Source organism: Ictidomys tridecemlineatus, chromosome 9 (assembly GCF_052094955.1).
Source record: "Ictidomys tridecemlineatus isolate mIctTri1 chromosome 9, mIctTri1.hap1, whole genome shotgun sequence".
Taxonomy (NCBI): Eukaryota; Metazoa; Chordata; class Mammalia; order Rodentia; family Sciuridae; genus Ictidomys; species Ictidomys tridecemlineatus.
Window position 1 is genome coordinate 628,238 of NC_135485.1, and position 24,216 is coordinate 652,453.

At 58.0% G+C, this 24,216-nt stretch overlaps 1 protein-coding gene across 1 annotated transcript; it reads right to left on the minus strand.

The window, feature by feature from the left end:
* Nucleotides 1-6,875: 6,875 nt before the first annotated feature.
* Nucleotides 6,876-13,118, minus strand: Spon2 (spondin 2). Its single transcript, XM_005319048.5, has 6 exons — nt 12,861-13,118; nt 12,133-12,358; nt 11,501-11,724; nt 11,238-11,429; nt 10,610-10,784; nt 6,876-7,535 (listed from the first exon to the last, which is right to left on the minus strand). The coding sequence occupies exons 2-6, from the start codon at nt 12,353-12,355 to the stop codon at nt 7,351-7,353; spliced, it is 999 nt and encodes a 332-aa protein (XP_005319105.1). The 5' UTR covers nt 12,356-12,358; nt 12,861-13,118; the 3' UTR covers nt 6,876-7,350.
* Nucleotides 13,119-24,216: the final 11,098 nt, after the last annotated feature.

Consider the following 24,216-nt stretch of genomic DNA (forward strand, 5'->3'; position numbering starts at 1 on the left):
GAAGGGGCGGCTGGAGTTGAGAGGAGGGAGGAGGCAGGGAGGAGCCTGTGGCAGCAGGAGGAGCAGGCTTCTGCAATGAAAGTGTTCTGAATACTAGAGAGGAGGCCAGAACCTCACTGAGGCCTCACGCTGAGGAGACTGTCTGCTTCCTGTAAGGAAGGGAGAGACATCATCTGGGATGGGGCTGGGCTCAGGGATAGAGTGCTCCTGGCAAGGGTGAAGCCCAGGGTTCTACAACAAACAACAAAAACACAGGCAGAGGAGTGAAATCACTCAGCAGTCAACTAGGTCCTCTTGGTTTTTGCACCTAGTGTCTCCTCTTCTCATTTGAAATACCTGTAGACTCTCAGAAATCTGCAAGAACAGGCCTGTAAAACTGCCTTGCTCTGGGAACGTCCAGCTGCAGCTCCACCAGCCCTTGAAAAGCCACCAGCCACCCTTCACCACCTCCCTGATGATGCCAGGCAGAGCTGAAGACTGCGCACCACTGGCTTCCAGTCCCACAAGAGCAGAGAGGGCCTGCGACCGCTGCCTCACTCCCCCAGTGCAACTTCCTGCATGAATGAGACAACTCCACAGCTGCATCCAGAAACTGGGTTGTGGCACTGGCACAGGGCAGTGACGTGGCCACAGACCTGAGTGGGTGCCACTAGCTTTTACACATGCTACTTTTTAGTGTGTACATGCACTATGTAAGAATGCTTCAATAAGCAACTGCAAACACTCTTGAAACAAGTGGAAAATGCGTGAACTCAGGCTGGAGTAGCCCTGAGTGCCTGGGTCACTGAGCATGGTGAAACAACTTGAATGAATGGGATTGTTTTCTTTTTTTTATAATATTTCTTTTTTAGTTTTAGGTGGACACAATATCTTTATTTTATTTTTATATGGTGCTGAGAATCGAACCCAGTGCTTCACGCATAGTAGGTGAGCGCTCTACCACTGAGCCACATCCCCGGCCCGGGATTGTTTTCTTGATCTCCTAACAAATTAATTATTGGTATATTAAAAAGTTAGTGGTTTTGTATATTGGTTTTATGTCCTGCAAACTTTTAAAAAATATTTATTTTTTAGTCATAGTGGGACATAATATCATCTTTATTTCACTTATTCATTTTTATGTGGTGCTGAGGATCGAACCCAGGGTCTCGTACGTGGAGGTGAGTGCTCTACCACTGAGCCACAGCCCAGCCCCTTACTCAGGCATTTTTTCTTCTTTATGATAAATTTTGCTGTGAGATTCTTCACTATATTTTTTTAGATTTTTAATTACTGAATTCTTCATCACAAGATTTCTGGTAGTTCTTTCTTATGATCTCTCTTTGCTAAATTTCTCATTTATATTGTAAATTATCTTCTTAATTTTGTTAAATTATCTGTGTATAACCTCTTACATCTCATTAAGTTTCCTTAGAATTTTCCTCCTCCTCCTCCTCCTTCTTCTTCTTTTTAAAATGGGGTCTTTCTTGGTTGCCAGACTAACTTCAAAGTCCTGGGCTCAAGCAATCCTGCCTCATCCTCCAGGGCAGCTGGGACTACCGGTGTATTGGGCCACCACACCTAGTTGTTTAGACCACCACACCTAGTTAAGGCCACCACACCTAGTCTGAATCATTATTTTTTATTACTTTTCAGATAATTTGTTGATTTTCTTTTCTTTGGGGTCTCTCGCTAGAGAGTTGTTTTCCTTTGCAGTTGTCTGGTTACCTTGGTTTTCATGCTTCTGGGGGCCGCAGGAGAATGGGTGGGGCCTCCTGGCTGCTTCTCAGGACTGAGAGCTGCTGGGCAGGGCTGCTGACCACTTCCAGGGAAGTGGGAGGGAGGGCGGGGACACTGGCTGCTTCTTGGGGGTCTCTGCAGGCTGAGCCACGGAAGGTGGGCAGCTCATGTATTTCCCAGGGTGTGAGAGAGTGGAAAAGATCTCATGATTGGGCAGGACTGGGCAGGCCAGCTAGGGGCCTGCTGATCGCAGTGCCTCAAGGGGGCTCCACGGCAGGAACCTGCTGGGGAGGCACTGTGTAGGTCGGGCTCTCTGTGGGCAGTGCAGTAGGTGTCACCCTGTAGGTCTCCACCCTGGGCTCAGGGCCTGTGAGGGCTGCAGAGCTCCCCAGATGTCTCTGGTGTCCGTGTGAGCAGTGGGACTGCTGGTGCCTGCTGGGGTGGAGTCCCTCTGGGCTCAGGCAGCTCTGGAGAGATGGCCCCAAGGTTGGGCTCTGCACCTGGAGGCTGTGGCACCCTCCTGGGAGCCTTGGGTGCAGATGAGCATGCTGAATTCTTTGGCACAAGATTTCTGGTAGTTGTTTCTTATGAAAGAACTTCTGACACCCTTAGTGACCCTCCTGTACCACTGTCCCTTCATCATTGTTCTTGGTGGCCACGTCACTCTCCTTTGGACAGTGGCGGCTCCCCAATCCCGCGTCCTTAGTTCTCCTGCTGACAGCCTGGCTGTGAAGTGCCCGCTTTCTCCAGTGTCCTCAAGCTGAACCTCCTCCGACAACAGTGGAGAAAATGTGCTCCAAACAAGTGTTTCTCGGAGCTGCGGCTGTGGCTCGCTCAGAGGTAGAGCGCTCACCTGGCACGTGCGAGGGCCTGGGTCTGATCCTCAGCACCACATAAAAATAAGTAAAATAAAGATATTGTGTCTAGTTACAACTAAAGAGTAAATATTAAGAAGATCAAAAAAACAATTATGAGCTTTTAATTGAAATATAAGAGTAGGGGATTTTACTCGATTTTTGTATCACAACCACTGATTGTCGTGAGAATATCTCAGTGGGTGCACCTGACCAGGGCCTCAGCCTTCCCTTGGGTGCCCTTGGCAGCCTCTCCAGCCTGCCCTTCTTGCTAGTGCGAGGACTGCATTTGGGGGCCTGTCATTCTTTCACCATTCTCTTTCTCTTTTGCATTTCCTAGGGAAAGATGCAAACCATTCAAACATTTATACCTTTAAATGCATGTATTAAAAAGTGTAAAAATGTATACCCAAATTTCCATGTTCAAAAGTGAAAAAGAGGGCTGGGGATGTGGCTCAAGCGGTAGCGCGCTTGCCTGGCATCCTCGGGGAAGTTATGATTTTGCTGACTTAAGAGTCCCAGGCCATCCTTCTGGGGTAGTTTTGCTCTGTCCTGAAGCACATTGAGAACTCCCTCAGTGGGGTTCTCCTGGGAAGAAGCACTTGTAGTCTTCGCCATGCTGGGCACAGCTCTGGGTTGACAGTTGCCTTCAATGTTCAGGAAATCTAATCCAGCCACCTTCTGACTGCCAGGCTGCTGCCGAGCAGTTCTGCACTGAGTAGCGGCACCTCTGTGGGCAACATGTCCCCTCCCCTGGGCCCTGAAGGTCTCTGTGTGCTCTGCGCTCAGTTCCACATGCTGTGCAACAACACTGCCCTAGTTTGTTCTCTTTGGGACATCTGTGCTGCTTCTGCAGACACCTTTTTATGCTAACCAGTTCTCTGCACTGCATTTTTTTCACTAAAAATCATAACTCTTCTTCATCTTGTCTACCATCTCCTTTAGACTCACAATTTTTTAAAATCCTGGAATTTCCCATTTTGTCTTCCACATCTTTTTCAGGGGTCCCCTCTGCTGTGTCTGTGCTGCATTCCGGGTCTCAGCTCCATCTTTTTGCTCACCAGCGCTCTCTAGCCACACTTCTCCTAGCCACGCCCAGCTCCTTCTAGCCGCTATGAGTACTCAGCTCTTTGGTCCACTGATAGCTTTTGTTATTTAGTAGTTTTTTCCTTTCCAAATTTGTTTCTAACAGCCATTCATCAACTGTCCTTTTATTCTACCTGTTTTATATTGTTCTGCAGTTCCCCTAAGTGATCGTGACTGTCTGGCTCTGTTGGACTCTTCTGCTGATACCATCAGTGGTGGAGACTTTTTTCTGGTTATGGGATGATCAGTGTGTTGTGCCCATGACTCATTGTGATTGTGAGGCTCTCGGGGCCACCCTGGGCCTTCCTGTAGACAGTCTGCACTGGTCTTCCCTACTGAGGGTGCTGTTGGCTCCTTGTTGCAGCTCCCATTCAGTTTGTTTCTTGGCTTACTTTGGGAAGTGGGGAGGGGAGATCTTCTGGAAAAGGCAGTGTCTCAGGTGGTGTCTGCACCAGAGTGCAGTGTCCAGCTGTTCTGGGTAGGCAGAGGGCATCTCTCTAGAGCACCTGGCCAGCCCTGGGGTCAGTAGGGGATGTAGCAGACTCTGGGTTGTGCCATCTACACGTCTGGTCCAGAAGCTCCAATGGAGTGGGGTGGGCGTGTTCAGTCTGCCATCTGCCAGGAAGTCCCTCCTGTCACTTCTCAAGCCCTATCTTCCCTTATTCCTGCCCTGCCACAGATTGACCCAATCTGGCCTCCATCACTGCATGTTGCAGTGTTGAGCACAGGGGGCCATTCTCATGATTTTCCCCTGGCTGACCACTTCCTCCTCTCACTGCACACACTGGGCCTGGCACCTCTTGGCCCCCAGTGTGTGCACAACCAGCTGATGGACAGCCCGCCTCTTTGGCCAGGTGTCCCTCAGCTACCCTGAGGTATTCATTGTGTGATGGGGGGCCACCAACTCCACCCAGGAGGCTCAGGTGTGGACCCCATGAGCTCTCTCTGCACTGCCCACCCCACCCAGGAGGCTCAGGTGTGGACCCCATGAGCTCTCCCTGCACTGCCCACCCCACCCAGGAGGCTCAGGTGTGGACCCCATGAGCTCTCCCTGCACTGCCCACCCCATCCAGGAGGCTCAGGTGTGGACCCCATGAGCTCTCCCTGCACTGCCCACCCCACCCAGGAGGCTCAGGTGTGGACCCCATGAGCGCTCCCTGCACTGCCCACCCCACCCAGGAGGCTCAGGTGTGGACCCCATGAGCTCTCCCTGCACTGCCCACCCCACCCAGGAGGCTCAGGTATGCACCCCATGAGCTCTCCCTGCACTGCCCACCCCACCCAGGAGGCTCAGGTGTGGACCCCATGAGCTCTCCCTGCACTGCCCACCCCACCCAGGAGGCTCAGGTGTGCACCCCATGAGCTCTCCCTGCACTGCCCACCCCACCCAGGAGGCTCAGGTGTGCACCCCATGAGCTCTCCCTGCACTGCCCACCCCACCCAGGAGGCTCAGGTGTGCACCCCATGAGCTCTCCCTGCACTGCCCACCCCACCCAGGAGGCTCAGGTGTGCACCCCATGAGCTCTCCCTGCACTGCCCACCCCACCCAGGAGGCTCAGGTGTGCACCCCATGAGCTCTCCCTGCACTGCCCACCCCACCCAGGAGGCTCAGGTGTGGACAGTGTGGCCCCTCCTTCCACTTCCCTACCCAGGTCTCCAGGACGGCAGGCCCTGCGGTGGCCTGGGGTTGGTGACTTGGGCTGTAAGGGTCCAGGGCTGCAGTGTCACCAACCCGGGCTGTGAGCCGGTTCTTCCATCTGTGTGTCCAGGTCTAAGCTCATCAACTCGGCACCATCCCGCTCTGGGCACGAGCTGTGGTCTACTTAGGAATCCCAGACCAGGCTGGGAGGGTGGCTCAGCGATAGAGCACTCGCCTAGCACGGGCGGGACCCGGGTTCAATCCTCAGCACCACATAAAAATAAAGCCAGTGTGTTGGTCCATCTACACCTAAAAAATAAATATAAAAAAAAAGAATCCCAGACCATCCTTCTGGGGTAGTTTTGCTCCTGATGTAGGGTGACCCTGACCCTGGCCGGCAGTCTGGTGGTCCTGCAGTTTGCTGATTCATAGCTGAGGGTGTCAGGGCCGTGTGCATCCTGGGTGGTGGGTTTCTCTCCAGCAGGGTCGCTGGGTGCCTGGCCCGGGGCAGCGAGCATCCTCTTGGCAGAGTCCTGGTCGTGCTCTTCATCCCCATGGGCCTTGGGCGTGGCCGTGCAGGAGCCTTAGAGGAGAGCTGCTAGCCAGCCCAAGGCCCTGTGAGCTTGAGCTATGTCCAGGACCTTTCAGGACGACAGGGCACAGGGTGATGGGAGAGGATCTGGGTCTGACTCTGGAAGCAACAGGGGTAGGGTCTCAGCCAGCCTGAGAGTGGTCCATCTCCCATGCCCAGCCTGCTAGAGGAGGGCTGTGCCAGGGCCCATCTCCTGAGTCCTCCACCTCATGTTGTGGCCCAGCCCGCTGCAGCACTAGAGGCCTCTGGCATGCACAGGAGAGACAGGAACACCCATGGCCAGTCCCAGTGGGCCTGGGGTGTCCCCAGCAGCCTATGACTGAAGTCTTGTTCCCTGGAGTGGTGCTGTTGGAGCTGGTGGGTCCTTCAGGAGGTCTTAGGTCACGGGGGTGGGGGGTGTGCCTGTGACAGGGACAGTGGGACCTAGCCCCCTCCTCTTTCTTCCACTCCAGCCCTGAAGTGAATGGCTTTGCTCCTCCATACAGCCTCCTCACTTGTTGTGCTGCCTCCACAGGTCCCCAAACAATCGGTCTGCCAGACCATGGGCTGAAACCTTCCACAGCATGAGCCAAAATAACCTCAGGTATTCTGTCACTGTCACAGAAAGCCAACAGCAGGCAGGCATCGGTGAGGCTGGAGGTTGGGGCCCCTGAGCTCAGATCCCCAGAGGTGCCTGCTGGTGGCCAGCAGAGCTGCTCAGTGCCAGGGGACAGTGCGAGGGCTGTGTGGCCCAGCCACCCGTGGGTGCTCTGGGTTTCTGTCACTTGCTGCCTGCCCATGACTTCAGATTCCTGGATGAGCCAGCAACCCTTCATGCTGCTCCGGTGCTGAGGCTGGCTTCAGAAGCTTCGACCTCAGGTCTCCCCACTCCCCACCCCCAGCTGCTCGAAACCCCGCCCTGCCTCTCAAATGTGTCTCCTGTCACCACACACCCAGCAGCCCTCTGCCAAGGTGTCCAGGAGAGGCGTGGGGATGGCCACTGGTGTTTATCAGGGACAGATAGCCTTTATTCCAATGCAAAGAGGTCATGACAGGAAGACACCCAGGTTCTAACGCTGCCCCTCTCCTTGTCTGTCATGGTCACCCTGCTCCCAGGTGGCAGGCATGCCCAGGAGTGGGGGGTGGTGGCCTGGGGCTCCAGGTCTGAGGTATTCTGCAACCTTGTGTGCACAGGGCTTCGGGATTGGGCGTCCCCTCTCCTGCTCTTGGGGTGCATGTTCTCGCCTCAGAGGCGGCCTCCCAGAGGAGTGATAAGTTATGGGGGACATAATGCAGAGCGAGACCCTCAGGGCCAACGAGCCTGAGGAAGCGCCTGCCACAGCCCTGGGACCCCACTTCTGCACAGGCTCTCCATACCCAGGAGGGGCGCCCAGCGGCCTGGCCGCAGGCAGCCGCCCTGACCCTCCGGGAACCCTGTGTGACCCAGGCCTGAGGAGGCCGAGGAGGGCTGGGCTCTGGGCTCAGACACAGTTGTCAGGCACACACTCGGCCTCTTCCTCCAGCTCGGGGCAGGGCGTCCCGTGGTTGGCCGGCTGGACGCGGACATAGCGAGTCCTTCTCTTGGTGCTCAGCTTCCCACAGGGGCCTCCGCACAGTCCCCAGGATGACCACAGGGAGACCTCACAGTCCAGCGGCGTCTCTGGAACTGGACCAAGCACAGGGGAGAGGGAAGGGCAGCGCTGAGAGGAAGCAGGAGCTAGAAACTGCTTCCCCTCCTGCCCGCAGCCTCTCTGGCTGGGTCTGCAGTGCCTGGGCTTTGGCATCAGTCCCTGGGAGCCTCACAGGAGGCCGTGGGGTGGGTGGGGGTCTCTGTGGAGGGTCTCTGGCCAAGCCCAGCCCTCAGGCCACAGCGACCCTTGGAACTGGCTTATTTCTGAAGACAGAGGACCCTGGGTCTGGGCTGCGGGAGCTTGCCTGGTGGCACCCAGACACTTTGGTCCTTTCTTCCTGTGCCCTGTCTGTCCTCTTCATTATATTCATGAAGTTTAAAATCATTGATTTGGGGTTCTGGTCAAACCACCTGGTAATCTCCACTTTCCAGCCAGAAGGCCAGTGCTTGCCTTTTTGTTTAGTTTGCTTTTTTTCGGGGTGGGGGGATACTAGGGGTTGAGCCCAGGGGCACTCATCCACACCCCAGCCCTATTTTGCATTGTATTTAGAGACAGAGTCTTGCTGAGTTGCTTAGGGCCTCACCACTGCAGAGGCTGGCTTTGAACTTGGGATCCTTCTGCCTCAGCCTCCAGAGCCGCCTGAATTATAGGTGTGTGCCAGCTGGATAGCACTTCTCTGTGCCCATTGCCCAGGGGAGGGTCTCCCCACACAAGGCGCCAGGAGCCCAGGTGAAATGTGTGTCAGCAGCCAGCAACAGGGTGGTGGCCTCACACTGAAGGGCTTTGTTCTCACGTATCTCACCCTCCCCGTGCTACCTGCTCTGTGACTGCTGAGGACCAGACCCCAGAACAAGTCACAGGTGTTAGAAGAATGGGGGGGGGGCAAGGGGTTGCGTTGCTGGGCACAGGACCTGGAATGTTCCAGAAGCTCCAGCCAGGCCTGTGCCTAGAGAAGCCCTCTCCACAGCACAGAGGGGTGGGACAGGGTCTGCAAAGACCCTCCAGAGTGGGGCTTCAGAGAAGCAGACTCCCCCAGCTCTTCCCAAAGCCTTGCCTGAGAGCGAGGGCCCTGGGCAGCAGGCCCGGGGACAACAGAGCCCAGCCAGCACAGGACCTGCTTTCCTGCTCCCCAACTGGGAAGGCAGGCAGTCAGGGCCTGGCCTGGGCTGAGTGCTGCAGCAGCCCTGGCTCACAGTGGACCTCTTGGGCCTGAAGACAAGGTGTCCACTTGCGAGACAGGAACACGTGGAGCCCGGTCTGGGCCTGGTGGGAACTTCCTGGATGGCACCCATCACTGCCCAGCATGGTTTCCACCTTGGAAAGGTTCTGCTCCCCCAGGGATAGTAGCAGGTGCCAGGCAGAGAGCCCAGGGCCTCAGCTGTGGTGGACATGAGGAGCCAGCCTGCAGGCAGGGACCAGGAGGGGCTGCCTGTGAGGCCCTTCTTGGGGTCTGGGGATGCCTTGGGCATGTGGGGAGCAGGGCACCAGAGTCTCCCTGTTGTGCTCCTCAGATCCTGTTGGGTGGCAGGGCTCAGCTTGATCCAGCGCCCTCTAGCGACATCTCTCAGTGGAATTCTCTAGCACTGCACACTGTTCACTCCACACTGTGGTCCCTGGCTGACCAGCTGGCTCTGTCTTCCCTATCCTCCCTTCTCCATGTCCCTCCTCCACACAGATCTCCCCTCCTCTCCCTGCCTTCCCTTTCCTGCACTGTCCCCTCTGCTCCTGGCCCTGACAGCCCCATGTCCCACACCCCATGTGGCTGGATGCCAGCCATGGGTGGGACAGAGCCCCTCCAGTGATCTGCCACTAGTCACCCTTCTGGCCAGCCTGCAGGCACAGCCGGTGGCATGAACGAGTGACATGAGGCTGTACATCCAAGTGGGGCATCAGATCCCAGAGCGGGCACCTCCTTGGGCAGGTGGGGCAGTGCCACCTTCCAGCATCCCAGGACTGCCCTCTGAGAGGAGCGGCAGGAGTCGCCAGGACCACAGTGAGGTGCTCCGACTTAGGCTCTGACTTAATCTCTGGGGTGCCAGCGGCTTCCTATGTGGCCCTGACCTGCCCCCCATGAGGTTGGAGGCCCACAGGAAAGGCTGGGCTGTGAGGAGGCCCGAGCCTCCCTCCACTCCAGCCAGCAAGGCACAGGTGAGCAGGCCCCCTGTGACCAAGGCTCTCGGCATGCCAGATTTTGGTCAGCTCCGTTTTCCCCAGGAACTGTCCGTACAGCCTGCTGAATGAAGCCCTGGCTCCTCCGAAGGCCTATGAGCAGGTGGGAGCCTCGCCCTGCCCTCTTGTGTCCATGCAGGGGAGCCCCAGCCTTGGGACGGCTCAGCTGCTGTCCCCCCCACCTGGGGCTGGAGGTCACCGTGCAGCAAGGGAACTGAGTCCAGCTGCATGCACCATCCAGTGCCATGACAGCTGGACCCACAGGGACGTGGGCCACCAGCGCCTGCCCCACCCCAGGCAGGCACCTATCGCCTATTGGATGGAACCCGAGGCCCCGCAGGAGCCCTGTGACAGCTGTCACCTGTGGGTGGTGACACCTCTGCCACTGCCTTCCGCTCCTTTGTGAATGGGGAGAAGATGAGACCTACTTGGCAGACTCGGATCCACCCCCATTACTGGGACGTGCAGGTCCCTGGGACCTCTCTCCCTGGGTCCTTTCTAACTCCGGCCACAGTGGAGGGCGTTTCCAGCTGCCCGCATGAAGAGCTGGCGCTGTTGGGAGCAAGCCCGTCCTGAGTCACTGAGAGCTAGCCTCGTGGCCGTGAGGGCCTCGGTGCCCTCTGCAGACTCAGACTCGGCTCTGGAACCCACGGAGCAGCAGTCCCTCAGGTGCCCAGAGAGGCCCCGTCCTTATAGGGGCTGTGGAGGGTGAGCCTAGCCAAGTGGGGCTGCCAGGGTGGTAGCACATCCCATTGGGCGCCACAGAGAGCCACGTGCCCCATGTAGTCAGGACAGACTCAGCTGTGACTTCTTTCCAGTGTGGCTGTAGTGGGCACAGAGCTCCCCTGGGTGAGCTGGAGCCACTCCCGGCTCTGTGGCCACTTATCTCTGCCAGCCTGTCCACCTGCAGTGCGCAGGGGACTGGAAGCCTGGACATTACCTGAGAGGCTGTCCACGATCTCATTGTCTCTGTTGGTCAGGTCTGGGGCAAGTGGAACAAAGGCCCTGGGGCTCTGCCGGAGCCTCACCAGGGTCACTCTGGCCATAGGAGGCAAGGACTTCAGCCGCGGGTAGTAGAAGGAATTCGCAGGGTGACTGGGAGAGGAAGACGTTATCTGGGTTGGAGGAAGAGAGGGAGTTGGCACAGGATCCAGGAAGCCCACCTTCCTGTGTGTGCATGGCCCGCTGGGCAGTACCCTGTGTCCAGCCAGGAACTGCTGGAAAACAGACCCCGGTCTGGACCTCATCTGAGCAACACCCACACCCAGGACGGCCGGCCACGCCTGCCTTGGCCTCTCCCCAAACCCTGGGCTGGGTTGCCATGCCCACTGCCTGGCCAGGGGCAGCACAGGCTCAGCTGAGATGCTGTGGTGCTGGGCTCGGGCCCCAGGCAGGAGCTGGGACGCTGGGAAGCAGGCCAGGAGGGGCCTGCAGGACCTCGTGTCTCACTCTGTTCCCTGCATGTGGCCGGCAGACAGGTGGTACTGCACCCAGCTCACTGCAGCGCCAGGGCAGGGCCCTTCCCTGCAAGAGCCCAAGGCCCAGCCCTGCCCCCCTGGCCCACTCACCTCAGTTACCGTGTCCTGAGGGATGGTCGCAAAGTTGGGGGAGGAGAAGGTGAAGCCACTGTCTGTCCCTGCGTCATGCGGGTAGAGGTCCAGGGAGGCCTGCTCCTTCCAGCGGCCTCCCTCGCACAGGTCCAGGCTGTCCACACCCACAAACCAGTCAGGACTGGGGACAATGCGCACCACGAAGGACACCTGTGTGCGGCAGAGGCTCAGCGGGCGGCAGCCCCAGGAGCACCTCCGCCCCTCTCTTGGCCACAGCTTACCAGTGAGTGCCGGGGCTGCACCTCCAGCTCTGTGGAAGTCTGGCCCGTGCCGCTGGGGACGGCGGGGGCTGAGAACACGGCCAGCACGCTCTGGACCTTCTCTCCCGCGGCCTCCAGCTCCTTCATCAGGGCCCAGGCCTCCCCGCGCTCCGCGAAGTCCCGCAGCCCGTTGCTGACGTAGGCGTCCTTTCTCCACATGCTGTAGTCAGAACTGTGCGAGGCCCCTGTGCCACAGCCAGGCCGTGTGAGCAGGTGGTGGGGACATGCAGCCGCTCAGGCCCAGGCCCCAGCTGGCCAGCCCCGTGGACACCTCATCCTGCCCTTCCTGATCATCAGCTCCCCCAGCTGGGAGGCGAAGAACCACGTCCACTCCACGGTGACATTCTACATCCACACACTCTAGGGACCCCTGGCTGAGTGATGGATGGCCAGCCAACCTGGCCCATGACTGCCCCCCTGCTGCTGACTACACCCTGAGCCCAGACCATCAATGGCTGGCACACAGGAGGTGCTTAGCCAGCATCGCAAAGTCTGTTGGATGAGAGTGCCCCAACTTGAGAAGCACTGCGCAGAGCCCTCCCAGGTGGGGCGTCACCACAGAACATGCCGGCACTGGGAGAGGGATGCCTTACCCAGTAGGGAAGACCACTGCGCAGGGGGCCGGAACAGCGGGTACTGCTTGGGGAAGGCCGCCTGGCTCCATTGGCCAGTGAAGGTGAGGCTGTACTTGGCTGGAGGCCGGGCTGTGCAGACGGCCTCTGCCCCCAGCGGCTGGCTGGCAGTGGAGCCGAGTGTGGCCAGGAGGAGGGCCCAGAGGCTGCTGCCCGGGGCAGCCGTGGTGCTCAGGTTTTCCATCACCTACAGCACAGGGAGAGCAGTGCCGGCACTGTGGATCCCAACAAGCCCCTGCCCACCTGTCCCCCCAGGCAAGAGCAGAGAGGGTCTCGGTGGTCGTGCACACCCCTGCTCCCCAGAGCCCTCAGCTGTGAGTCCCCAGACCCTGCACCCCGAGAAGCCACGTATGCCTGAGATCGCCACCAAGTCCGCCAGGACCTCAGGGAGCCGGCAGCCTCAGAGCCCCTGGGATGGCCAGCCTTCCTGAGAGTGCGGAGCCAAGCGTGCCCAGGCCCTCGGGGTGGGGGGTTTGGCACAGGCCAGCACTGGCTGTCTGCTGCGTCTCCAGCCAGGAGCCCCATCCTGGCCCGGGTGTGTGTGCACAGTGTGTGGGGGGTGAACTAGCAGAGCTCCGTGGCCATCCCAGGGTGGGGTGGAGGAGGGTGCCCTCTGCGGCGCCCAGGTTCCCGGAGGCCAGGGCTAGTCTGCTCTGCACTCCCCAGGGACCCAGGTGCACCCTACTAACCTGAAGGAGCGGCACAGGAGATGCAGGGCGGGGTGAGGAGCTGCTGGCTGCTGCTGGTCCCACTGAGAACCCAGAGCTCCTACTTATGCCCCAGGCTGGAGCTCGGCTGGCTGGCTGTTCCTTCCAGAGAGTGGCAGACTGGACAAGGGCAAGAGGGACTCTCTCTGCCTGGGGCCTGTGGGGCTGCTGCTCTCCAGCCTCCCACAGGCTGACTGCAGAGCTGACCTGCTCCCTGGAGCTCACTCCCGCCCTGGCTGGCCCTGGCCACACCCTTTCTTTGTCTTCCCTCCCTCCCTCCTCCTGCCCTCCTCCTCCCCTCCCTCCCTCCCAGCACTCCCCGGCTCCCGGCTCCCCGGGTGGTGCTGTGAGCAGCTGTGCACTCAGAGCCAGGGAGCTCAGGGCCAGGGGCCACAGAGGCGCCTGTTCATACCTTGCCCACAGGTGCAACCTGAATGGCCCCATTTATAACCTGATCTGAAAAGAGAGAGAGGTAGGTTGGGGTGACCCAGGGCTCTCAGCTCAGCATCCCAGGACTTTGGGGTCCTGGGTGTCAGCCAGACACAGCTGCTTCCTTCCCACTGCAGCCTGCAACTGTGCAGGACAGCCCAGGAAGTCCACATGGCTGGCCAGAGGGCAGCGGGAGTCAGTCCCTCCCAGAGGGACTCAGAACCCAGGAGACCACAGTAAGGTGCTCAGGGCTCAAGGATGAGCCACGGAAAAGGGGGCACCCTCCCTAGGATCCCACTTTGGTGGGCCAATGTGTTCTGCAGCCACCCCATGGACACCCCCGCCCCCACCCAGAAGGTGCTGGGGCACAGACAGGAGAAAGGCTGGCGTGGGCCCAGTGTCAGGAAGATGTTTACAGAACCCTGTTGGGAGCTGGGAAGTGAGGCGAGGCGTCTTGCTCAATCCCCAAGCCCGCCCTGCCCCTCAGAGGGGGCTGTCAAGTCTGGACAGAAGGCATCTGGGTTTCAGAATCCTCTTAGCATTTCCTATTCAGACAGACCAGACAGAGTGGGAATAAATAGAATCAACAAGAATAGAATGCAAACACCGATGATCTAACCTGCCCTCAAGTCAACAGCAGGACCTCAGGGAAGTCACCCACCCTGTTGAGCCTGCAGCCTGCAGGATAGGCCAGCGGCGGGAGTCCCCACAGGGCTGACCTGAGGACCAGGAGCACTTGTGGGTGTGGGCCTGTCTGTGGAGCTTACCCTATTCTAAATAGGTGCACACAATACTTATGGATTCACTTGAAAAGAACAAAATTAAGCTACTCCATGTTAGCATAAACAACATAATGTCTTATAAAAAGCAGCTACTTTTCAAAATAAAAGCCTTAGGAGCATGGCCTGCTCTACCCGGGCGATCTCACTGTCTGGCCTAATAGGAGACAGCTGTCTTCGCAGAGCTGCTCTGCAGTCCATCTGCTGGGATGTGGGTGAAGCCACCAGGACACCAGCCTTGCAGGGACACTGGGAAAGGCGGGCTCAGCTCCGCAGGACCCTCCGACAGTACATGCCTGCGCTGCGGAGGGGCCTTGGCTCGGGGACCCTCGGGGATCCCTTCTGCTCCCAGCAGACGCTGAGGGCTGGTCCAGAAGCCTGTTTCTCATGGAGGCCTGGGCGGCGGTTCTGCACTGCCCTGGGCTCTAGGACCCAAAGGACGGCAGTAACAGCCCCTGGGTTCTGGCTGGGAGCAGCAGCCTGGGACCACAGGCCCCAATGCTACGCAGGGCTTCCCCAAGTGGGGGTGGGGCAGAGCAGCTTCTTCTGTGACAGGATGGGACAGGGAAGGGACCCCCAAGCAGGCCTGGAGACGGACGAGCTTCTTTCCTGTGACGCTGGCCCTGGCTGAGGCTGGGGTGGGGTCTCACAGGGCAGAGAGCCTGGCTGCAGGAGTAGCTCCTCTGTGCTGTCACAGGCTCGCTAGAGGCTCCTCTGCGAATCAGGCATGGTGCTCTCCTGTGAAGGCCACACGAGGGACACTGTGCAAGGTGACCCCATGTACACACAGAGGTGTTCATTCACTGAGCAGCGTCTGAGGGACACAGAGTGACCTAGAGGCCCTGGGCTGCAGGTCTGGGATGGGGAGGACACCTCTCCTGACCAGGTTCTGTTACTCAGCAAGAGCTGGCTTAACCGGTCGATTCTAGCACCAGGGTCCTCTGAGGACAGGGCTTTCCTGGAGGCCACTCAGCTATGGCCTGAGCGTCTGTTCAGGGGACGTGGGCAGGGCCGTGCTTTGGGCCAGGTGTCTGGGGTGCCCACAGGGCCCAGGCCTGCTGCTCTGCCCACACCCCTGGGCCTTCTCTCAGCCCCTGCAGCTCAGGTTGGCACAGTGTGGGTGCCCACAGGGCCCAGGCCCGCTGCTCTGCCCACACCCCTGGGCCTTCTCTCAGCCCCTGCAGCTCAGGTTGGCACAGTGTGGGTGACCACAGGGCGCAGGCCCGCTGCTCTGCCCACACCCCTGGGCCTTCTCTCAGCCCCTGCAGCTCAGGTTGGCACAGTGTGGGTGACCACAGGGCCCAGGCCCGCTGCTCTGCCCACACCCCTGGGCCTTCTCTCAGCCCCTGCAGCTCAGGTTGGCACAGTGTGGGTGACTGTCAGGCGGGCACCCCAGGAGAGGCCCGTGTGGCCACTGCCAGATCTCTGAAGGCCCTCCCCACCGGGGGTGGGGGCTCCATGAGCAAGCCTTTGACCGAGCGGAGCCCCCACGGGCGGGCGCGTGGCCCAGTACCCTTCCCTCCCAAGCCTGGCACAGCAAGGGCCCTCCCTGGGGCGTGGCCCGGCCCTGAGCGGACCTGGGCAGAACCCAGCTCCCAGGCCACATGTGCTGACTCAGACCGGAATCCCCACCAGGGGAGAGGCTGTCTCTTGCAGGCGGCACGTCTGGTGCCCAGAGGGGCCCTGCTGTGCCTTTAAAAACTTGCCCACAGATACCACACCCCCCCTCATAGCCCTCTCCTCTGCTCAGTCGCCCACTCCACACACATTTACCCAAGGCCTGGCTCCTGCCAGGCACCCAGTGTCTGAACACACATGCTTTCTACAGGCTGCTCCCACCCTTGGGGGCTGCTCTTGGAGGAATGGGGCACACAGTCTGACTCTCCCTCTAACTCCACCCCTTCTCCTTTCAGCATCTCATGGCCTTCTCTTCACTAGGACCTCCCAGCTTGCTCATGCCCCAGGGCCTTTGCACCCACAGCTCCTCTGCCTGAAGAACTCTTCCCATGCAGCTTCTTCCTGTCCTGCCTATCTGGGTCTCAAACAGAAGCCTCTGACACCAGCCCAGAGGAGCACCTGGGATGTCCTACCACACATGCCAGGCTTTTATTTTTGATGAGGGTTTCTGCAGAGAAGGAACTCCATTGCAACAAGAAGAAGCACATGGGGCTGGAGGAGGCTGGATTTCCAGAGCTGCACACCAGGCTGTGTGGTGCAGCTGGCTCCTGAGGTCACCTGCTGAGAAATCAAACCCATGGTGATGCTGCCCTGCTAACTCCCACCCACACCCAGAGCACACCTCCCGACCTCCCAACTGGGCCACGGTTGGCTGGGTGCTTCTGACCCAGAGTCTGAGCAGATCCAGGAACCAAGTCCTGAGCTCAGCTCCAAGCGTCGCCCTCCAGGGGAGCACCTAGAGGAATGGTGCAGGGCGCCCTGCTCAGCACCCGTGGCAGCCTCTTCCCTGTCCTAGTGTTCAAGCTACTGCAAAATGGAGCCACACACAGCTGCCCTCATCTGTGCCCTGGACACTCCACCGTGTCTGGACCCTGCACTCTCACACACACGTTGGCCCCGACCCCCCAGAGGCACAGGGAGGCCAGGCTGTGCCTCTGGCTGCAGGTCTGGGAGGAGGATCTTGTGCTGCCGGGCCCTCTCAATACAGCTTTCCTCAGCTGTACCGCTGTCTGGCTTCCTCAAAGGGGGCCTGTCCATTTTGAGCAGCATGTACCATGATGTCCCCTAATTCAAAGTGAGATGCCATGGCCTCTGCACAGTGGCCAAGTATGGGCTTCTGGGAGTCCTCTCCCCATCGAGTCGGTGAGAAAACTGGCAAACATGTCAAAGCAGACGTTTTCCCCCTCACCTGGAAATTAACCAGAGGCTTGCAGATGTCTGTAGATGTTTTATTCTGTTAATAAAATAGGCAAACTCTGGTGAAAATAGCAAGCTTTGGTGCCTTCCCTTGCCCCAGACCCCACCCTCTCTCCAGCTCTGTGGAAGACTTAGAAACTGGTGATCTGTGTCCATCTGCCCCAGGAGACCCCACCAGGCGGTTGTGCTTGACTTGATTCAGAGGTCACCTGGTGGCTGCTGTCCACGTTACTTGGGCGGAGGTTGCAGTTGCCCAAGGTGGTGCCCAGACATTGGCTAAATCATAGACTAACCAAGAAGCTGGAAGAAAATGGGATGTCCCTGGGGAACTTTGAGAAATTCCAACATTTTCCAGGTAAACTAGAGGACACTCATTGCCAGGGCGGTGCTTATGCTCAGGAAAGACCTTGGAGTGTCCAGGCTCTGGCTCTGAATCCGAGACTCTGTGCCAGCAGGACTTGAGAGCTAGTGCAAGGTTCTTCGTGGCTCAGGGTTGAGATCCTGCCCAAGGAACATGGAGAGGCCACAACAAAAAGAGTTATCGGTTCCAGGTAATTAGGGAGAACTCTTCCTAAAAATCAACCAATCGCTAAGTTAACCAAGGAGAGACACTGGGCACACATGGCAAAGAATACAGGTTTCATATAATTGATTTAGAAAAATCATTAAACAAATCACAACAAGGAGAAAAGCAACAGTGGAGGGTAGAATCTGATTCCACAGTTGCCACGTTACTTTAAATGTTCATTTTCACCCAAAAATTATGAGACATGGAAAAACAAAGGAATATGGCATTGGGGGAGATAGAACCAGGGAACTGTCACTGAGGAAGTCCAGAGGCTGGACGCGCTGGGCAAAGACTTTGGCTATCTAAAGCACGGAGGGTTTGGAAACGGGTGGCCCCAAGATAGTGTGACCTGGGGGACAGAGGGAGGAGGAAGAAGGGAGAACATTGACCCTCTCCCAGTAAATCCTTTCCCAGTGATGAGACAATCCCATCAGTCCTGAAAATGGCAGTCCCCAGATAAACAGGGACCCTTTATAGGGACCCCCGAAGGAAAAAGATGAGCACTGAGACCCTCATCCTTTGCCAGTGAACACAAGTTTCAAATTCTCACGACCTGTTTCCTGAGTGCCCAAACTGAGCCCTTCTGTCAATAATTAAGTCACCTCTCAGTGTGACCTACAAAAACCCAGATCCCTCTTGTAACCGGTGGCCCCCGCCTCCTGACTCTGCTGAAGGAGAGGCAGCCCTGCTGTGAGGCCTGCTCCCGCCGGCCGGGCACCTGGGCTGCACTGAGTGCCAGACCGATCTGGTCAGTTTTCTCACAGAGTGTGTTCAAAGCCTAAAGAAGCCACGTCTGGAAAGTAAAGTCCTGAGTGACGCGCACCAGGCAGGAGGCGAGGGAGGCGCAGGAGAAGCTGCTGCGGCCACGGACCTGAGCAGACAGAAGGAGGCAGCTCACGGGCTCATCCAGCCTGGGAAGGGAGAGGACAGGAAAGCGGGGCAGACCCAGAGGCAGGAGGGCCACAGCAAGATGCAGGGCGGGGTCAAGGGGTGACGTCACCCAGAGACTTCCCAGCACTGAGGAGAGCGGCCACCTGCACGTCCAGCAGCCCTGAGCCCACACGAGGGCGTGGAGGACAGGCGCACTGGGAGCCGCCACCCAACGGTCCAGCCAGACGAGACTCGGGGGAGCAGCGAGAAAAGCAGCCATGGCCCACTCAGAGTGAGGCCTGGCCTCTGGCCAGAGGCTGTGGGGCCAGGCAGTGGTGAGCAGGCCTAGAGTCCTGAGGGCAGAAGACCACACCTCAGAAACGAGGGGATGCTGAGGCAGCCCCGTGACCACAGACAGAAGCATGTGAAGGAGAAGCAGCTCGGGTCTGGCTGGTGCTCCTGTGTGGGAAGCTGGGTCCAGGGGTGGGGCTCATCAACCCAGGGTGGATTCATAACGCCAAGGGGCTGTGGGAAGGTGGTAGAGACAGGTGCGGAGGGGACCCTCTGCCCCCCTCCACTGCCAGGAGCCACGTCACTTGCTTCCATCTTGCCTTTCTGCCCCTCAGGCCCAGAGCCATGGAACTGGCCAATACAGCACAGAAAGGCAGCAGCCCAATTTGTGGCAGGGGCACGCAGCAGGGGCACGCTGCGGGGCACGCATCGCCCACAGCAATAAGAGGGCTGGGACGCCACATCAACAGTCCGGAAGCAGGTGGCGCATTGTGGCCAAAGGTTCCAAGTGGAGAAGACCCGAAGTCCCAGACCTGACACCAGCCACAGGCCGCAGACTGAAGGACAGAGGAAGCTCTGCGACAGGAGAGGCCTGGACGTGTCCTGCACAGCGGGGGAGCAGCCAGAGGCCAGCGAGGACCGCTCAGCTTGCCACCGGAGCGCTCTGCCTGCCGTAGCACACACTGGGGCCCTGGGCCAGGTGCCTGGCCGGCTTTCATGTTGGGACCCAGGTTGGGAGTCCCCAGACCCTGACGGGGGTCGGAGGCCTCAACAGAGGAGCTACACGAGAGGAGCTAAAGGTCCACAGATGCGTGGGAGTCAAACCCCATGCTCTCGTGCAAGTCCAAGAAGAACTCTCAGAGGAACGAGAAAACCCTGGAGGAAGGCGGACCCCACCTGACAGAGCCCATGGAGGCCTCAGAGCGGTGTCCTTGAGGATGGCATGAGCCCACAGCCAAGGCAGAGCCACGGAAGAGACTGTGCAGAGACTCGGGGGAGAGCAGAGGCTCTCGGGGCAACGCTGACGCCACAGTGTGAGGACCAGAGGAAAGCAGGCCATGCTGAGAGCAGGAGGGGACAGTCCAGCCAACACGCTAGAGAGCCTTGAAACAGAGACGGCCAGCAGACCAAGCCCATTCTCTGAACAGGTGGACCACATGGACGGCCCTGGGCCAGCTGTGCGGCGAGGAGGAGCCTGGAGTCCCCATGGTGGCCATGACAGTGGAGTTGCATGACTCCACAAAGACCCAGGGCCATGAGATCAGTGCGGAGCCACAGCCCAGGAAGCTGGAGACCGTGGAGGGACCGCCACAGGACACTCCTGCCTAGGCTGAGGCGTCAGAGGAGGGAGCTCTGCAGGGCTGGGCTGGTGTGGGCCACGTTAGCGGTGAAGTCCCCTCAGTGAGCCAGGGCCTGCAGCCACCAACGCGCAGGGGACAGGGAAAGTCAGCTCCTGGAATATCCACGGAAGTGAAGGGGAGGAGCTCGTTTCTGAGGCCAGCGTCACCCTGCACTAAAGCCCGAGGGAATCTGCAGGAAAAGGAGGCCACAGAGCAGTGTCCCCGAGGACGGCATGAGCCCCAGCCCCACAGCCTGCTAAGACGAGCAGCTTCGGCTGCCCGCTCTGTGGAAGTGGGCCCACACAGCACTGGGAAGTAGCAGGAGCGTCCACGTCCCTCCCACGTGCTTAACAAAATCCACACATTCATGACAGGCTAGGAATAAAAGGAAACTACATCTGGGCTGGGGCTGTCACTTGCCTAGGACGGGTAAGGCCCTGGGTTCTGTCCTCAGCACCAGATAAAAACAAACAAACAACAACAACAAACAAACAAATAAAGGTTAAATTCTTAAAAAAAAAAAAAAGAAAAAAGGAAACCTCACCATAACGGCTGTGTGAAAAGCCCACAGTGAACATCTCAGGAGTGAAAGACCGAAAGCTTTTCTTCCGACTCTTGATTCCCCTCGTTTCCCATGCAAGGCTGCACCTTCAGATCCAAGCCGTTGGGCAAGGGAGGGGAATGGCAGCCTCACGCTGTCAAAGGAGACCCACAATTGTCGCCGTCTGCAGATGATGGGACCTCTTCTGTGGAAACCTCGGGTAGTGTACACGTGCTCACCTGCACAGGTCCCTGTGTCCAAACTGCAGGACCAGAAAGTGAATTCAACCCGGGAGCAGACTGCAAAGCATGTGCTCAAGAACCAGCCACATGGCTGCAGAGGATCTGTGAGCAATCTGCAAGGATGTCAGAACAGTTCCCTGTTCAACGGCCTCAGAAATAAATAAAACGTGCAGACATCACCCGGGAGGGGACAGACTCGTACAATGAAAACCACGTTCCTAAAGGTTGTGAGGTCCGTCTAACTAAATGGAAGCTCACCCCCAGTGCACAGATGGGGAGACTCGCGGCTGGATGCTCACAGTATGGACATTCCATGCCCCCCTAGAACAGTCCCAACAATGATCTTACAGAAATAGAAAAACTCATTCTAAACTCCATATGGAATCTCCAGGGACCCTGGGATCTCTACAGAAAGAGAATGATGCTGTGCTTCCTGACTCCAGAGCTACACAAACCTGCAGTGACAGAAAGTTGGCACACGCACCAGGGTCACCTCATCAGAAACACAGTGGCAGGTAGTGGTGCAGGTCGACGGGACAGAGTGGAGCGCGGAGCAAAGCTCTGCACAAGTGGCCAAATGATTATCAAGGAGGTGCCAAAACATCTGGGGAGGAAAGAGCAATGACCATGCCGGGAACCAGGTTCCCACACGAGAAGTGCCAAGTTGGAGCCACTGAATGCACTGTGGGAGAGCAGCTGGGCCCGGGGAGACCTGAGCTGCTGCCTGGTGGCAGACCTGAGCTGCTGCCTGGTGGCAGACCTGAGCTGCTGCCTGGTGGCAGACCTGAGCGAGTGGCTGGGCTGGTGGGAGACCTGAGCTGCTGCCTGGTGGCAGACCTGAGCGAGTGGCTGGGCTGGTGGGAGACCCAAACGGGGCTCCTGGCCCTGGGCTCTGGAGAGAAGCCTGAGGCAACGCTCCCTGGTGTTGGTGGACAGTCCTTGCCTGTTGACGACAAAAGCCCAGGAAACAAAGGAGAGGCCCAGTGGGTTTGTGGAAGTCAGCATGGTGCCTGACAGACCGCATCCACAGGGTGAAGAGACACTTTCGGAAGGGACGAAGCATATGCATCTCGTGTCTGACGTGGCACTGACCCCAGAGCACATGCACAAGCCCAGCGGCCAGTGGACAAAGGCCCATTCACACCCACAGGAAGTCCCAACATCCATCTCTCCACAAGTGGCCCATAGGTGGCCAGGAGCCCAGGAGCTGCCAGCATCACCCACTGCAGGGCAGTGCCACATGGTCATGGAGATGGCCACAGCAAACAACCAGGGAAGACAAGAGCTGAACAAGACAGGAAGACCAGGCGTCGTCTGCACTGCAGGGATACAAGATGGGATGACAGAGCTCGTGAGAGAGCCAGGGACAGAGCCGCTCTGGACCCACAGTCCCACACGCACAGGCCTGAAGGCCACTGGAGCCAGGGTCTGCACGAGGGGCTGAGCCCATGGTCATGGAGTCCCGCCCACAGCACACACGTGGAACCAGCCCAGGTCCCGCAGCGGATGCAGGGTGCGCCGGGACCCGGGTCCTCCTTGGAGGTGATGACTCCTGGCCCCTGGAGGAACCTTATGTGACCTTCACAGAAGCTGGCCCATGACTCACCTGCAGGAAGCACTTGGTCACAGCCAGAGACCAACAGGACGGGGGCTGCCTGGGGTGGAGTGGGGAGCTCCCCCTCGTGAGGTGGAGCGTCAGGTCTGCGAGACGGAAGAGTGGTGGAAATGGGTGGTGGTGACGACCCCACAGCAGTGTGAACCACTCAATAGCCTCGAGCCAGGCAATTAAAAACGGTGGGGGAAATAAATTTCCTGAGTGTTTTACTATAAGACGGGCGTGGAGTAGTGTGGCGGCCACACCTGTGATCCCAGCAACTTGGGAGGCTGAAGCAGGAGGGTCGCAAGTTTGAGGCCTCAGCAACTTAGCAAGGCCCTGAATCAATGTAAAAAACAAGAAGGACTGGGGACGTGGCTCCGTGGTATAGCAGCCGAGGGTTCAATCCCTGGTACAGGAGCAACAACCACCAAAAAGTTGGGGAAAGCACACACATAGTTCATGTTTACGGCTCTTTTTCTTCTGTTTGAAAGATAGGCTCATGGACGATACCTGTCAATCTGTGCAGAGGACAGACAGGGGTGAAAGTTCACTTTCTGTTGGGAGGACAGCCCAAGGGAGGAAGCAGGAGAGAGCTCGTGTGAGGTTCATATGCCCTTTATATTAGATTGACCCCAAATTGGTTGTCACAAATCAAGATGTTAATTGTGGTCCCCAAAGAAAGACAACTGGTGAAAGGAAGGTAAGAAAGCAAGAGACGGGGAAGGGGAAATGCAGACAGAGCCAGGTGGAGAGCTGACAATAAAGGCACCTCTCTAGGGGGGAGTGAGGCCCCAAGGTGTTCAGGCTCAGCTCCTGTGGGGCGGGGTCTGCAGCTGGGGCTGCCGAGCTACTGGACAGGCTCGGTGCTTGCTGCAGAAATAGCACGGGACGGGGAGGTCAGGACACCGGGCTTTCCAGAGTCCAGGGGTCGTGCCTTCTGGGATGGGCTTAGGGTTAGGGTCCCGTGGGTAGGTCACTAATGGGGGTGGGGGAGCTGGGGTGAGAGGAGGTACGGGAAAGCGGGACCTATCTCATGAGACGGCACTTAACATTGGAGATGGCTGCTCGAATGTCGATCCAGACCCTGTAACTTGGACGGCACGCCGAGTAGGCCTGGCCAACGCCTGTGGAACTGGCCACCCAACAACTAGAGCCCGTCGTCCCCATGTGCAGGGTGCGTTCCACAGGACAGACCTTAGGTCACGCTACAAAATAAGTCTCAACAAGTTGAAGACAATTAGGCTGGGGCTGGGGTTCAGGGGTAGAGCACTCACCTCACACCTGCGAGACCCTGGGTTCCATCCTCAGCACCACATAAGAAAAATGAATAAAATAAAGGTATTGTGTCCAACTACAACTAGAAAATAAATATAAAAGAAACTTAAGACAATTAAAATCGGGCCACATCTGTCTTCTCACCATGATGGAATGAAACCAGAACTCAGTGAACTTACAGAAAAACTTGAGAAATTTAAAAAGTGTGCTGAGATAAAACATTTTAGTAACTGAGTCTTAGCGAAGGAATCACAGAAGAAGTTAGAAAATGGAAACAGGGAGCTAAACCTGGAGGAAGCAGAGCGGCCCTGGGGAAAGGCCTGCCCTGCTGGGGGCGAGGCCGTGCCTGGCCAGCAGCCCATGCTGTGGCCTCGCGCCAGGGGCAGGGAAGGGGCCACGCCAGGAGGCAGAGGCCACAGACACCCAGGGCAGGTGCCTGGGAAAGTCCACAAAGCCTCAGTTCTGGGAAAGATCAAGAAAACTGAACAGTTAGACCAAGAAAAAGAGAGAAGACTCAAACCGCCCAAATCAG